This window comes from Papio anubis, chromosome 1, assembly GCF_008728515.1.
Source record: "Papio anubis isolate 15944 chromosome 1, Panubis1.0, whole genome shotgun sequence".
Lineage (NCBI taxonomy): Eukaryota > Metazoa > Chordata > Mammalia > Primates > Cercopithecidae > Papio > Papio anubis.
The window spans coordinates 191,034,260-191,051,829 of NC_044976.1; the positions used below are offsets into that span (position 1 = coordinate 191,034,260).

The 17,570-nt window shown below is 37.8% G+C and overlaps 1 protein-coding gene across 1 annotated transcript in view; it reads right to left on the bottom strand.

Annotated features, from left to right (window-relative positions):
* METTL11B (methyltransferase like 11B) overlaps nucleotides 1-5,141 on the bottom strand; it is a 22,458-nt gene extending 17,317 nt beyond the window's left edge. Inside the window, exon 1 of the mRNA XM_003893547.4 lies at nucleotides 2,774-5,141. Within this exon, the coding sequence (XP_003893596.2) occupies nucleotides 2,774-2,927 (154 nt within the window). The 5' untranslated portion in view covers nucleotides 2,928-5,141. The remainder of the gene's footprint in view (nucleotides 1-2,773) is intronic.
* Nucleotides 5,142-17,570: the final 12,429 nt, after the last annotated feature.

Genomic DNA, 17,570 nt, shown 5'->3' on the forward strand with positions numbered 1-17,570 from the left:
GACAAAAACCAAAGTTTAAATGAGTGAATCAAGGATTAAGGGAAACCTTCTAATTGAATAAAAGTCACACTGGCAGATAAGACTTACGTGCAGATTCCTTTCTGAACATTCGGCTTCTCCCATTAGAGGAAAAAGCCACAAAAAATCTGAGTATTCACAGAACTGGTAGCCTGATTTCCCTGTACCCTTAGTTTAAAGGGATTAACACAGTTATTTGTAGATTTGCATCCATTGTCACATTATAAAATCCTGAAGAAGAGTGGAAACTGTCTTATTAATATTTGAATCCTTTCTAATGCACAGTACTTTGACAATAATGAAATTCCATAAATGTCTCTTACATTAAATATGACTGAATTGATCAGAAATAAGAATTGTCTGGTATTTTAATCTCCAAAATAAAATATTTTTCCCTGTGGCAGGAACATTTGCTAGTGAACAAATATACATGTGCTCTCTTCATATTGCCCAGCATTCTTGAAGTTCTGGACAATGAATTCCAAACAGATGTAATCGATGTCCTTTGGGGCTGAAGTATTTAAGAGCTAGTAGACAAAACTTTGGCTGCTCTATTTGCTTGCCTGGTAACTAGTGGTGTTCCAGCTGGCAAAGCCTCTATCATCCTGGATCCCTGATTGCCTGTGTGGAATATAGCCTCCCCTCCACCTCCAATAATGCATGTTGAAAATGATGTAGCAAGAGAAAACAATATTTTTTATGTGTTCAGCTATCAAGATTCCAGAGTTAATTTGTTATTGCAGCATATCCCAGTCCATATTGACTAATGTAGCCCTTGATTTCTATCTTCAAAGAGGTACTGTGGATGAGGCTAGTTCTGTGACTCTCAGTTGAAACTAATGTCCAGGTCAAATCATCAGGTCAGAGAAAACTAGACCAAGTTTTCTCTGAAATGGCTTTGTGAATCCCAAAAAGAGACTAGACCAAGGAAAGGGTCTTGACCCCAATCCTTTGCAGAAAAGTTTCACTTTTTCCTGTATTTTACACTGGGCATCCATGGAATATTTTGTCAAAAACTTTGCCTTTTGATAATAATGTTTTTTTAAAAGGTTGAAAATAATTGGTAAACCATTAGCATATTTACAAAGGAGAAAAACACAAAATCACAATGATTTTATTGGACAATAAAAGGGATTGAGATCAAATATAAATTATTGTCCACTTGTGCCAAATTAATTTTCATCTGCTTTTCAGAAGAGACTATTGTATTCTACTTTTTCATTCATCTTCAGCTGCTTTCAAAGGTGACTTCTTTTTCTCTCTAGTAAATATTTGTAAAGTTTGGCGGTCATCTGCCTGTTAGTGACTCTCTTCTCAGCTGTCGTAATTGATACCTTTCTCCAGTCTAATAAAACCAAGGCTACAAAGCTACTCTTATTGAGGTATGGCCTGAAGAGTGTCTCCAGAAAAGCAATGCTCTGCAGTATATGAAGTGGCTAGAACATCATCACCTTCCACTTAAACTGCTCTATTATTTTTTCCTTTTGGATATAGATGAGATGTATTATATGTCCTAAAAGAATTACTCATGGGCAGTGTGATCTACCAAAAAAAGCCCTGAACTTTGCTCTTTGCTTTGATATTACTCTATCTAGATTAAATATCACCATCTCTGAATTTTATTTCCCTCCTTTGAAAAAGTAAAATGAAAGGAAGAAGGAGGGAAGGTAGGTAGAAAAAAATAATGATAACCTACCCATCTATTCCATAGTGTGACTATGAGAATCAAATAAAGTCATAGATGATAAAAAGTTTTAGAAAGAAGTTATATAAATATGAAATGAAGGTATTTGTATGTTTAGAATTAAAGTTCCCTCATAAATAGTTTTGGCAGGCTGCTAACATTCAGTTGCTTGAATGCAATACAAAGAATTATGTAGCTGCTTCCACAGCTGGAAACCCTGACCACCTCAAGTGCACAATGGGGCTTTCAGACGACCTTAAGAAAACAGACTAAGCTGATACACAGTCTTCTTGCTTTCACTGGGGGAAAATATAAATCAAAGGGAGGAGGGTACTTTACTCTTTAATGGTAAGTTATTTCCTCTTCAGTGCTGTTTAGGGTACCCTTAAGTAACTACTTTCACAGAGGCTGAAAAAAGTAGAGTAGGCAAACCACATAAGCTTTTTATTGCTCTGTTGTCCAAGTCTCTGAAAACTAGAGGAAATAACAAAAATGGAGACAGACTACTGATTTCTTAATACTCAAAAACCAAGCTAAAATCTGCTTTTTTAAGGCTCTCTGACTATTCTTGTGATTCAAGAAGACCAGAGAGGATTATAAGTGTGTACACAAGCACACACACATGAACATACATACATACCCCAAGCACATTTTTATCTATTATGTCTTTCTTTTTAACTCTTACTCAGTGTGTTAATGCATTAATACTCTCATCTTTTAATTATCAAATTTGCCCAATTACAATTTTTTGTAAATATTAAACATGTCTGAGTTTCTACAAGCCTGATACTCAGGCAACAGACACCCAGAGAAGCAAATCACAATGCCTGAGGGTGCATGGAAATCCCAAAATAAAGTCCTGACTCTATTTTAGGCACTTAATCTTTGTATTCTCCATAAAAGAATTCCATTGAAACATTTCAGCCCAATGACATTGGTTGTGGAGTTTTTGTTTTTTTTTTTTTATCTAAAAAGTATCCTTGTTTTAAATTCTCTTCTAGAAGCCCCATGACCTCATGCAATCCCTTCAGTCATTTCTTGTTTCTTATCTAGTAGCTCTGACTCACTTACCCAGGGGAATTTTTTCCAGCAGGTAGAGATAGCTCTGAAAGAAGTCATTGCGAATGGCTTTGTGAAGGATAAAAGACATGCTATGTCGACAGAGTTCATCGTCGGTCTTCTGCCAGCGGGATCTAAAGGCAAAATGGGCACCCAGGTGGGCCATGATGAAGGGGGATAATAATGATTCCTACAGAGAAAGGAAGCTTGCCTTGCTGTTTCTTTGAATTAGCCTTCTCTTTCTAAACGAACTTGAGACTGTCATTTTAAACCAGTCCCCTGTCCATCTATATCAGGACAGGCTGTCATGGGGTGTAGGAAGGAGGGGCAGCACACAGTGGGAGGGGAGGGCAGGCTTTTGGCACATCCCCCCTGTCTGATTGCTTGGGTGACACCACTCCAAACCAGCAGGTGCTAAGTAAGGATGAAAACTGGCTGAGAGAGATCCTGCTTCATCCAGGAAAAAGTACGCCTCTCTCCTTTAGCCGCTACTTCAAACAGGCAAGAGCACAGCCTGCTAACACCCTGAATATTTGCCTTAATTTGATTTCTAAATTGGAATAGCCTAATTTCCATTTCAAAGAGTTGTGAATATTTTGCAGGAGATCTTGTTACCTGATTTGCATCACTCCTCCTAGAAAATTGAATCCTCAAATTACAAGGACCCTTCAAAGTCATCTTAGCCACCCATGCTTCTTTCATCTGTACAATTTCTCCCACAAAAATACATAGAAATGTGTATGTGTTTCCTATTTTGAGGATCTTCAAGAGATGCAATTATTTGAAAGCTTGTTTTGATGTTGAATATCTTTCTCTGTCAGCAAACTCTTCCATCTAGCTTGCTGTAAACAACAGCTATTCATGTAAGCCTGTTTCTTCCTCTCTGCCTACTATGAATATGATTTTCCTCTTAAGTACATTTGTTTTCTGTCCTGGGTATCTTTCGATTGTCCCTCCAAATCCACTCTCCACTCTTCACACATTACTATGTGTTCCCCAGCAGGCTGACCTATATCAGTGAACTCCTTTGACTTCTGGCTTCTAGTTAGCTTTAGCCAATGGATAGTGCCAGGAGGAGACTGGAGGAAAGTGAGGTCAAGGTATTTATTCCCTTGGCACCTTCTCTGTGGAAATGCCATGAGCTGACCATATCCTTTAACAAAAGGTCATACATCTGACAGGGGTCTTCTCATACAAATATCCTCTCCTAGTTCTGTTTATTTCTCCTTCACCTGACTGCTTGAGGCCCAGGGGGAGTGATGCACCAGGTGACAAGCCCGATTCCTTGTAATTTTCCTATACTTGCCCACCTATTTGTAAATAGTCCCTTTATTAAACCAGTTCAAATTCTCAATTTGTGAATTCCATCTATTCCCTACAGGGACCATGACTACTGTTTTCCTCCCCTTATGTTCCTAACAGGAAAATGTGTAAGATCTCAATACACTATTGGCCCTATGCCATGTGCACCCACAGACCCCCTGCCCATACATATACCCATGCTAATATACACAAAGGCACACATTATGGTAGGCAGCTTCTAACGTGACCCCTGTCTTAGTTCAGACTGCTGTAACATACCAGCACAGACTATGTGGCTTAAACAACAAACATTTATTTCTCACAGTTCTGGAAACTGTGAAGTCAAAGATCAAGGTGCTGGCAGATCCCCTCTCTAGTGAGGGCCTTCTGTCTGGTTTGCAGATTGCCCTCTTCTCATTGTGTGCTCACATGGCAGAGAGTGAAATCAAGCTCATGTGTCTTTTCTCATAAGGGCACTAATCCCCTTCATAAGGACTCCACCCTTATGACCTAATTATCTCCCAAAGGCCCCCATCTCCAAATCTCAACACATTAGGGCTCAGATTTTCAACATAAAAATTGTGAGGGAACACAAACATTCAGTCCGCAGCAGTCCATAAGAATACCCACCTTCTTTCTGCCTGGTATTCTCCTCTTCCTGTAATCCTCTTTCTTTGAGTATAGGCTGGACTTAAGGACTCACCACTAAAGAATAAAATATCGTGAAAGTGATGAGATGTCAATTCTAAGAAGAGGCTGTTAAAAGATTTTCTTAGGTGTCTTCTTTCTCTCGCTTGCTTGTTTGCCATGCGGGAAGACTACTGCCTGTTGTGAGTGGTCATGTGGAGAGGCCCGCATGTCAAGGAGCTGAAGTCCTAGGTCAAACAACCCAGAAGACACTGAAATCCACTAACAACCGTGTGAGTGAGCTTGGAAGCAAATCCTTCCTCAGTTAACGGTTTGGCTGCAACTTGATGAGAGACCCTAAGTCAGTTATGTCATACCCAGGTTACTAATCCACAGAAATGTGTTTATTATTTTAAGCAACTGAATTTGGGGATTATTTGTTACAATGTCATGAGATATAATGAATTCATATATTGTCCATGAATTTTTTTTTTTTTTTTGTAGAGACAGGGTCTTATCATGTTGTCCAGGCTTGTCTCAAACCCCTAGCCTCAAGCATCTTCCCGTCTCAGTCTTCCAAAGTGCTGGGATTACAGGCATGAGCCACTAAACCCGGCCAGAATTTTTTGAAGATACAGAATGTAGTCATAATCTTTTTTTAAGTCTTATTTGTGTGTCAATCTTTTACTGAGAGAGGAAGTAAGGATTCCATTTATTTGACTCTGATTATTTTCCCTCATCTTCTTGTGCTTCTGTTTTGCCATTTTCTTCCTCCCCAGGTAAAGGGACAGCCATTCAATTTTAGTGGAATTCTCTCCATCCCTGGCTTCAGTAATTGCCCAGATTGCAGTTCAAGTTATCCATTTTGCCCCTGTCACAGTTTGTGGTACACAGATGGGTACATCATCCATGCCTGAGCCAGTCAGTGCATAATGTTACCCTGGTTCCAGTTTTCCTTTGGGAGTGGGCACATTATCTAAGTCTGTTATTGTTAATGCCAGCTTGAGTTGGGTTTTCTGTACTAGCAACACGGAGTTTTGTCTAATACAAATACCATCCTAAATCATTTTTACTCAATGACTTTTCATGAAGATAGAGTAGATGACATCAAAGAGACCAAAGAAACTTCTAGTGAAATTATTTCATGGTATTATGAAGGAAGGGTCTTGCCTGGAATTAAGCAGATATGAATGAGTTAGGAATTCATTGCCACCACTTATATATGGGGTTACCTCAACTAACTGATTTCTTAGTCTCTCTGAGCCTCACTTTCATCCCCTTTAATATAAAAATGATAATAGTATATGCCTTCCTTGATTATTGTGAGGATGAGATGAAACAATACATGTAAAATACCACAGTGCCTAATACACAGTACATGTTCAGTTATTATCATCAGTTAGCTATTATCATCTTAATCCTTTGGAGTAAGCTAATGTAAGTTATAGGTCCTCAAAATACATGATGTCTATCTGATTCTTCTTGTGTTATATTCAAGCACTTCTAACACATGTCCAGATTATTTGTACTTAATGCATTTAAGAATTGAAAAGAAATCCAAATGAAATGTGCTGTTAGAGTTCATTCATCTGTCCTTTGGAATTTTCTGTTGCTGTAGTAAAATAAATTAAGTAAAAGAAGAAAAACATGAAGGGATTCTCTTTTGTTACTTATATTGTCAGTATGTTTAACGGAAGGTGGGTTCTTAACCCCATCTCAGTGATCTTTTGATGACCCCTCCTATGCTGAAAAGATCAGGATGTTTGGGGCTGGGAGAGAGACTGGCAATCACTGGCTCAAGGCACTCAGCATTGCTTATTTGGCAATTGATATTAGCAAGTTTCTCAGTTTTTACAGAACTGATTTTCTTCCACTATAAAATGAACATTAATTATTTATGTTTGAATGAGGATTATTAAGTGTTCTAAGATTCTGTATTTCATACCCATAATTCTTCAGTGGGGTGAAAGACTGATTGGTTTCTACAAAATGCCTTTGTCAAATTTTGTTTATCTCTGTGGGTCACATTGGATTTTGTGACTGTTTCTCATACTGGTTTAGCTTGAACCAGTTTCTGGCTCACTGCGTTTGTTTCCTTATGCCAATAATTTTTCTCTCACAGCTGCAATGCTCTATTTGCTACCACCTCACACCATTCTTGGCTATGTTCATACTGAGTAAATGAGGTTATGATATAGATCTCAAGTCTACCAGTCATCAATTTCCAGGCAGGAAAGAAAAACAATGAATGCAGAAGAAAGAAATATGACTTCGGCAAGGGAAGGTAGAAACTCTGAATTCAACCATTTTGGTTTTCCTTCTCACAGGGGATCCCTTGGTGGGGGACGGAGGGGGTAACTAGTGTTAAAAAGTAAATTATCATGAAGAGAGAGTCAGATATAAGGAAAACAAAGAAAGAAGAAAAGCCATGTAAAAAGATACTCATTCAGTAGTATGATGAGCTAAATGTTTGGGAACATCACTCAAATTAAAATGCCTATCAAATTAAAATATCATAATACTTTAAAGGGAAATTCAGCATAGAGGATGAAATAAGGATATTTTCAGACAAAGATAGAATTTACCACTCATAGGTGCTAACTGGAAGCACAACTGAAAAAAAAAATCTACTTCAGGAAGAAGGAATTAATACAGGGTGTTATTAGCACAGGAATAAGTAAAAAGATTAATAAAACAGGATACACATAGAGCCCCAAAGCAAATCTATTCATATATGGTAAGTTGACATAAGACAGAGATAGTATTGCAGTAGAGAAAGGATATTTTCAACAATGGCGCTGGTGTTGGCATAATTGGGTCCCCACCTCACGTCATGCATAAACTTAACCCAGGCAGATTGAAGACTTAAATGTGAAAAGCAAAACTCTAAAATTCTTTGAACATGTTGTGGGAAAACATCTTTATGATAACAGAGTAAAAGAAGAATAACTTTTTTAAGATGTAAAAAGCAAAAACCATAAAGAAAAAGTATAAATAATTTGACTACTTTGAAATTAGAATGGTGAATTTTTGTTCATCAAAAGAAACCATTGAACAAATGGTAAGAAATACTTGTAGCATCAATAATTAATCAGAAATTAGTATACCAAATATATGAACAGTTTCTATGAATCAATAAGAATAATACAAACAATTCTATAGAAAATTTGAGAAAAGACATTAACAGGTAGTTCACAGAAAAGTAAATAAAAATACAAAAAAAAAACAAAAATAAATAAAAATAAAAATACAAATGAAGCATTTTAAAAAAGGTTAACCCATTAATCACCTAGAATATACAAATTTTAATCAAAACAAGATGCAGAGTGAGATTTGCAAAAATTAAGGCTTGGTGAGGATGTGGAACAGAAGAAATCATTATAAACTATGTTTTAGTGAAAATGGACACAGACATTTTGCAAAACAATTTGACATTATCTTGTAGGGGTAATGATGTGCGTATCCTTGATCAAACAATTCCATTCTTAGCCACATACTCTAAAGTAACTGTTACACATCTGCACCAGGAGATATGTTTAAGAATTTTTTTAGTAGTTTTCTTTACAATACCAAATAAACAAACAAAAACACTATAGCAACCCAGATGTTCAAAAACATCAAAATTGACAAATAACATATATTTATACAGTAAGAAACCAAACACAGCAATGACTATTGGGGAATGTTCTGCTATTATGCACTGGCATCCTTGCAGGTATCCACATGTGCCACACAGGATTGAACCACAACTAATCTGAGTCTTGGCAGAATGCCTTGTGATCCTCCTGAAACACAAGATGATGAGTGGTTTGTGAAACCATCTCCCACTCACTTTCCTGTATTTCCTAAGAGACTTGCATGGCACAGTTTCTTTTTCTTTTTGTTTTTTTTCTCTCTCTCTCTCTTTTTTTTTTTTTTTTACTTTAAGTTCTGGGATACATGTGCAGAATGTGCAGGTTTGTTACATAGGTATGCACATGCCATTGTGGTTTGCTGCACCCATCAACCCGTCACCTACATTAGGTATTTCTCCTAGCGCTATCCCACCCCTAGCCCCCTACCCGCTGACAGACCTCAGTATATGATGTTCCCCTCCCTGTGTCCATGTGTTCTCATTGATTCAACTCCCACTTGTGAGTGAGAACATGCGGTGTTTGGTTTTCTGTTCCTGTGTTTGCTGAAAATGATGGTTTCCAGCTTCATCCATGTCCCTGCAAAGGACATGAACTCACCCCTTTTTATGGCTGCATAGTATTCCATGGTGTATATGTGCCACATTTTCTTTATCCAGTCTATCACTGATGGGCATTTGGGTTGGTTCCAAATCTTTGATATTGTGAACAGTGCTGCAATAAACATAAGTGTGCATTTGTCTTGCATAGGACAGTTTCTTATCACTTCCCAGATACTGATGAGATATGAGGCTTTCTGTAAGTTATGGCATCAGGCTACAAAACCACTTAGCTCCAGTCTGGAATTGCATCTTAGTAATGGAGTATCTTGCAACTCCTATGGGCAGTCATTCAGCCCTTTTTGTTTTAGTATCATAATTTTGGATGCATAAGACAGGGATGCATCTACCTGGCATCTTTGGCTACTCTTTATTTCACTTTCTATGAAAATAACAAACTGCCTGAGCCTAAAAATAACTCATTGTATCTTAACTGGCTGAATCAGACTTTAGCCTTGTCCTTACCTTGTGCTCTTGAAAACATCTGCTACTACTCTTCTCCATAAATATGAATGAATCTCAGAAACACAATGTTGTGTGAAAAGCAAATTGCAAAAATATATTTACTGTATATTTCTAGGCATATAAAGTTCAAACACATACTAAACTAAGCAGCATGATTTTAGGAGAAGAGTAAATACAATGATCAGTACAGGGAACAATCCTGAGAGATAAGGAGAGGATACATCTGGAATGGAATGCCAGGGCACTTTGATAGTATTGGCAATGTTTAAATCTTCAGCTAAGTTGTGGGTGCAAATATATTCACCTTATTAGCTTTTTGTACATTAAGGTAGTTGTTTGTATGGAACAGTCATGCAAGCAAAGGCAAATGGCCAAATGTCATTTATACGAGACCTCCTGGAGCAGTGCTCATTAAATAAAATGCACAGAAAGTGAGTTAGTAGCAGGCATAAAATTTCCCATTATCCATTCATCCTAGAGCAGGGCACAGCCACCTGTCAGAGCTGGATGTTATATGCTGGGAGAGACACCCTGCCCCTTGGGTTGGGGATATCTTAAGCTGCATGTTTAGGGAAGCAGCTGCTCATGTTCTGGCTTGATGAAGGACCAGGACAAAATGACCATATGACATTGCAAAACCTTGACTTCAGCTTAATTTTTTGACTTGGGGGTAACGCCAGCTCTTCCTCTGTCATAATCTGAAAGCTGTGGTCTTAGGTAGTTGCAGCTGTGTGATGTAGTAAGCTTGCTGCAGGATTTGCCTGATCATTGTTCATAATTGGGAAGCCACAGCCTCATCCTGTGCATGCCTAAGGCCCGGAGTTCAAGCTTGTGGTTGGCTAGAATTGACTGCCTTAAAAACTGGACCATAGTAGTGTACATGGAACTTTTAAAGAATTCAATTCCTTTTCTGGGGGTCAGCCTTCAGAAGACACCTTAAGAAAGCTAACCTTTACATCTAGAAATAACTCACAATAATATAAAAATTAATATTCTGTAATCTGCAAACTATCATCTTGTTTTAATACCTACAAATCAGAAAGTTTTTACTCCCCTGTTTAAAATCCTTCAATGATTCCACATTGCGTATCAAATATGTGACACAACAGTTTTCTCATCCTTTTCTGTCCTTCCACCATCACAACCTATATACTAGGGTAATAATTATTACCCTAGTATAGAGAGCTTGTATTTGCAAAGATCTTGGAAAAGGCAAAAAAGAAAGAAGAAGAAAGAAAAGAAAGAAAAAGAAAGAAAAGAAAGAGAGAGAAAGAGGAAGGAAGGAAGAAGGAAGGAAGGAAGGAAGGAAGGAAGGAAGGAAGGAAGGAAGGAAGGAAGGAAGGAAGGAAGGAAGGAAGGAGAAAAGAGGGAGAGAGGAAGGAAGGAAAGAAGGAAGCAGTGGAGGTTGAAGTCTTCCACTTCTTCAATTCACTTATTAAAGATTAGGCTCAGATAAAAATTGTGGCAGGAGTCATTCGAGACTGGAGGGTGAGATAAAGATTTCCAGGCAAGGCTATATTTATCTATAACTTGCATTATCCAAGCATTTTTTTTTTCTTTCCTGGAGAACACTTTTCTTTTAAGGAATTGTGGTGTGCCTGCTTTTTAACTCAGCAAATGATTGAGCCACTCTCATACATGGTAAAGTCCTGTTAGACTCAATGAAAAATAAAATGTTATTTTCTTGCTGAGACAGTGACACTAACTTGCCAATTATCCCAGCATCATTTCTTGAAAAGGGTGTCCTTTCCCCATTTTATGTTTTCATTTGCTATGTCAAAGATCAGTTGGCTATAAGTATTTGGGTTTATTTCTGGGTTCTTTATTCTGTTGCCTTGGTCCATGTGCCTATTTTTATACCAGTACCATGCTGTTTTGGTGATTATGGCCTTGTGTGATGCATTCAGATTTGTTAGTTTTACTTAGTTTTGCTTTGGCTATGTGGACTCTTTTTTGGTTCTATTATATGGTCTATCTTGGAGAATGTTCCATGAGCTGATAAATAGAATGTATATTCTGCAGTTGTTGGGTATAGTTTAAATCCATTGTTTCTTTGTTGACTTTCTGTCTTGATGATCTGTCTAGTGCTGTCAGTGGAGTTTTCCGGATAAATTTTCCCCACCTGGAGTATCCCCTCTCCCATCTCTAGAGATAGAGATCACATTTTATTGGTAAAATTATACCAAAAAAATGGAAAAGTAACACACATTAGTCAAAGACTATACTGCTCTTACCACCCTCAGTCATTAGGAACCATAGAAAAAGCCAACAGCATTCTTAAGACCAAACTGGCTAAACCATCTGAAAAATTGGACTTGCCATGGCCATAAGTGATTCCTATTGCTCTTATGACTCTTACATCTTCACCTCCACATAAGGTATTCACTTTTGAAATTCTCATGGGAAGACCCATGAAGATGTCGTGTGCATCTCAGCTAGTATGGGGCTCTAACTTGACTTAACCTGGCATCTTTAGATACATCAAGGATCAATAAAAAATATATACTCAATCCTATAACCAAAAATTCAAGGCTTCCGTCCCTTTATAACTTCCTGATTCTCCCTTTATAAGTAAGCAATCTGGTTTTCTAAAAACACTACCATCAGAAAACTAATCTTGAGCCCAGAGAGAAGTGACCTTATACTGTTTTACTCATTGCTAACATTGCTGTCAAATTACAGGGTGTTAACATTGGGCTCATGTTTCACAACTAAAGAAATAAAAAAGCTATTTAGACTAGAAAAGTTTTCCAACTGGAGACCACAAACTGAGGTTCTACTGAGAGCCTCCAGAAGCAAATGTAGATTTTTGAGAGGATAAAAGAATGCCTTTTCTTCACTTGAACAAGAGGAGGGAGTGACAAGACACCATCCCACTTGACCAAACTTTAATAGGCACCTCTGAATCTTCTACTCAATGATGTCCAAATTTTGGCTTCTCTCTCTGTCTCTGTAGAGTCCAGTTTCAGCAAAAATGTTGTTACGTTAGTGTAGAAAGAATCCTTACCCTCAGTATCTGGTTGCCTTTGATATCTGACCAAATTTTGCATTCTCCACCTTCAGGATCTTATCACAGTGGCCTGTCTCCAGCAAGAATCCTATCAAGTCAGTTGAGCCAGAATCTCCTCTTACCGTTGATGCTTCCTTCAAAGTAATTTTCCATCCACTGCCTCACACCCTGCTTCTTAGCTATAAATTCCCACTTGTCCAGCTGTATTTGGAACTGAGCCAAGTTCTATACTCCAGTATCTTTTTCACTATTGCAATTGTATTGAACCAAAATCTGGTTTTACCACTTTAACTACTGTAGGCTCTGATTTTTCTTTGACAGTAGTTTATCTCCAGGATTTCCAGGGATGAACTTCTGCCTTGGCTAAAACCTACTGACATTTTTATTAATGACCTTAAGAAGATACAGACCAAAGGTTTCTATAATTGGTAGCTAAAACAAGGCTGAAACAAAAGTAATATGTTGATAGTTGAAACAGGATGACCCCAACCTACTACCCAGAATGATAGATTTAGAAGGCTAAAATAATAGGCCAAACTTAGCAAAATTAAATTTATGATAAAATCATCAAAATACATTCCTGGACCGGGCACGGTGGCTTATACCTACAATCCCAGCACTTTGGGAAGCCGAAGTGGGCGGATCACAAGGTCAGGAACTCAAGACCAGCCTGGCCAACATAGTGAAATCCCATCTCTACTAAAAATACAAAAATTAACTGGGCATGGTGGCAGGCACCTGCAGTCCCAGTACTTGGGTGGCTGAGTCAGGAGAATCGCTTGAACCCGGGAGGCAGAGGTTGCAGTGAGCCAAGATCGTGCCACTGTACTCCAGCTTGGGCCACAGAGAGAGACTTCATCTCAAAAAGAAAAAATAAAATAAAAATAAAAAACAAAGTAAATTCCCATGTGTAGGTTTTGGTAAAAAATCATTGTCAAGAATACAAATGGGTAATACTTGCTTAATAAACTTAATGTGCATTTGTGACAAAGTGGGCATTTAAGTAGACTTTCAGCTTAAAATGAAAGAGCAGTATGAAAAATAGTGCAAACAGGATTTACCAACAGGGTCACACAGACCACCAGGCCTCACTTCACCCTACACGGGTCCAACTACACAGAGAGTGTTTGCCTATTTCTTTATCCCTTTTTTTTTTTTTTTAAAAAAAAAGCAGACAATCAAGCGATATACTGTAACCCCCTCCTAGACCTCTTGGAAACCTTTGGAAGCCATTTGTCTTTGTGCAGTAAACTTATATTTTAGCTGTGCTTTGGAGAGTTCAAACTGGTAGATCCACTTTTTATTTCCAATACCTGTTATTCTGTCATTATTTATTGTATTCTAGAAAGCTGCCTATAGAATGTAAAAAATGATTAAAAATCTGTAATACTACCCATAAAGTAGCAAGAAAGTCTTATTTTAGCTACAAAAAAAAAAGTTAGATTTTATATCTTAAATTATTTCCATGAGGCTCTTCTGTGGGAGTGGGGAAAAAATAGCTTTAATTGTGCAAGCTGCCCCAGGCATGGGAAACCAGACATGAAATGGTGGAGATGGCCAAAGGTTGTCACTGGGGACTAGGGATTAGAACCTGGTCAAAGCAGCAAATAAAAAAAATTTAAAAAGCTCTTAAAAGAACCTGACAAGGGAAGCTTAAATCTTATTTTAAAGGGTTGGGTTGTACTAGGCCTTGAAAAATTCAATCCTCTGGAGGACTATATCTCACTAAGAAAGCTCCACGTAAGTTTATCATGTATCCAACACCTAGACATTGGGCCTTGGAGACCACTAGGATAATATTTCCTCTGGATTAGCACTGAAGCTTGGAAGTGACATTTGTACGAGGCATACTTTAAACTCTAGGGCTTTTCCGATTATAAAATGATAATTCTGAGGGGAAAAAAGTGCTTACTGCAGAGGGAAGTTGCCATGATTTATGTCTTGGACAATCTTCTTTTTTCACACAGAACAACTTATCAGGCCAAGTATGTTTTGTGTTTCCTTTTGTTCTTAACTACAGTTGTCTTTTGATTGATATCAGGGTTGAGTATATTTGTTTTAGTGTGTTTTTATTTTTCCTGTTCAACCATGTCCAAATGAATGATTATGTAAACTTTTGTCACTAGTGACATCAGCAACTAAGTTGCACACATAGCACAGAAACATTACTAGGAAATGCCCACCTTAGGCAAGGGTAACCTCTGAAACTTCACTGACTCGTCCTTCTCTGCAGAGACTCAATGGGCCACTCGAGCTCTGACTCTCAGGCTCTGGCTCACTGATGAAAGCCAGACAATAATGAAGTGAGGCTGAAAAGCTGTCCCTCGTTTACTCTTGGTGCATCTATCAAGATCTCTGGATCTTTATGGCATCTCCTATCATTCCAGTTATAAAGGGTGCTTCAAATGAATTAAATATCTAGTGACAGCCAAACTCATAAACTACTTGACTCCCTTGGGTCATTTTTTTCAGGCTGATTTTAATAGTACTTTGGCAGGCATGTGTGTTTTGTGCAGTTGTGAATGTTGGCTGGTTTAGGGGACATAATTTAAAATAGCTCATCTCTATATTTGCATTTATACACATCTATTCAGGGTGTCTGGAGAATAAGCATGACAGACTTACATTTGAAGCCAAATGAAGCCTACTAACTTTGTTCCACTTCATAACTATAGGCTGGATTCCTAATTTACTCATCTCTTTTACAAATCCATGAAACCTGCCAGTAGCTGGACTGGGTAACAGATTGTGGCTGGATCACAGCAAATCCATCACCTCTGATAGAAAAGCAACTAGATTTACTGACTAGGCCAGCAGAATGATCATTATACAGAGAATTCATTCCTCTCAAAACTAAAATGAATCTTGAAACCAAGTGTCATAAGCCAAATATCAGAAGACAATAAATTTTTTTACACCTCTACATATTCTCTGGAATAAAGACAAGAAATCTAGTGTGAAAAAAAATTCCTGGCTTCATTTTGCTCATCCACTGTGGCCTCATCCTGCTTTTCATTTTGTCATCACTCATTTCTTATTCCCATCCTCATCTCCTACACTTCTTTTACCTAGACCTTGTAAGTTTTTATTGAGGCCTGAAAGTCATAGTCAGTTCTTGAGTTGTATGAAAGTTCTGCACACTCGGAGCAGTTTTATGAAATTTTACAAAAGTTTATATACATTTTTAGAATGTATATGGAATGTAAAAGGACAGACACATTTTTAGAAATCAGTGAAAATTGCTGGTTCTTAGAGTTGTAAAACTCTGAAACTACATTTCAAGTCAGTGTTAACCAATGTGACACCAGAATAATATAAGATTAATATTCTGCTTTGATGATTGAAATAAAAATTCCATATTTGAAGAACCACATAAGGCAGTTGTTAAGAACAAGAAGACGACCAATAGAAGAGTGGGTATGTAAATCAGCTATGACTTTATAGAATTTAGTGCATAGCATCTGAGGGAGAGAGGGTCAGCCCTAAAGCTTAGTACACTAACGAGGGGAATTATGCAATTATGCTTGAATTAGATCTAATATATAATAAAAGTTGATGCCTAAACAGACTACTTTACACCTGTGAATTTATTTTAAAATAGTTTTTCTGTTATCACCCATGATCCAGACATTGCACTAGACAACAGAGACCATATCAAGAAAAAATCTAGTCTCATTCCCTTATCCTCATGAAGCTTACAGTCTAGTGGGAGCATTAGAAATTAGCCAGATAACACATGTATGTATAAGTATGTGTCTCTACAGTAAGTACTAAGGAGTGGAGGTGCATAATGCTGAGAGAGCTCATCAAAGGTGGATGGAATTTAGTTGGAGAAAACTGCCCTGAGAAATTGACCCTTGAGCGGAGATCTGAGAAATATGCAGGAATTAACTAGAAGCATAACTGAAGTGAAAAAGGCTACTCCTTCATTACATATGACAGTGTTGCTGTTTTTTACAGTGGTAATTCATTGACTTAATGGCAGTTAATACTAGGATGAAAAGATGCTAGAGAAAGCAGTAAGAATGGACAATGCCTTTTTCTTTTCATCTTTGCTCCGCAAGAAATCAAAGGGCGTGGCTCAAGCCTCTTGCTGGACTCTATTTCCAGGTTCTCCCCCACTTGCATGCCCTCCCCTTTTAGAATGTGGCTTTGCTCCTGTAGTTAATGGAGAGAGAGAGAGAGAGAGAGAGAGAGCGCATTCCAAGAAGAGAGAATAGTTTATGCGAAAACTCTGGCTCAGGCAAGAAGCAATCCACGCAGGGCTTTATAGGCCATATCAAAGAACTCTGTCTTAATCCTAAAATCATAGAAAGCCACTTGGGGTATCTTAAGCAGAGTGGAGGAGGGGTGGAGATGGGGCTGACATCACTAGGTTAACATCTTGGAAGTATTGCTCTATCTACGTTGTGGAAAACAGATGGAGGCAGTAAAATGATGAAAAGTTTCATTGTACAAGTAACCTTTGCACTAGAAATATTACTAAAATAAAGTTTCTCTGTCATATTACATGGAAGAAGAATATAATAATCACTTTTCAGTTTATTCATTCAAACATATATTGTGCACTGTGTTCCGCTTTTGGCACTGGGGCAATATTCATGACAAAATAGACAAAGATCTCTGCCCTTTTAGAGTTTACATAATAGACAAGGTATAAACATAAACAATACAGTTAGTTAAAAGCTTAGTGCTACATAAAAAGAAAAAACAAATCAGGATAAGGGGAAATTGGAATGAGAAGAGAAGATGGCATTTCATTGCAAACAGGATAATCAAAATAGTCCTCTTGAGAATTTTTTTTTTTTTTTTTTTTTTTTGCATGACTAGTCTTTATTTAAAAAGGTTTTTTTTTATTATTATACTTTATGTTCTCAGGTACATGTACACAACATGCAGGTTTGTTACATATGTATACATATGCCATGTTGGTGGGCTGCACCCATTAATTCGTCATTTACATTAGGTGTATCTCCTAAGGCTATCCCTTCTCCATCCCCCCACCCCATGACAGGCCCTGGTGTGTGATGTTCCCCTTCCTGTGCCCAAGTGTTCTCATTGTTCAATTCCCACCTATAAGTGAGAACATGCGGTGTTTGGTTTTCTGTTCTTGCGATAGTTTGCTGAGAATGATGGTTTCCAGCTGCATCCATGTCCCTACAAAGGACATGAAC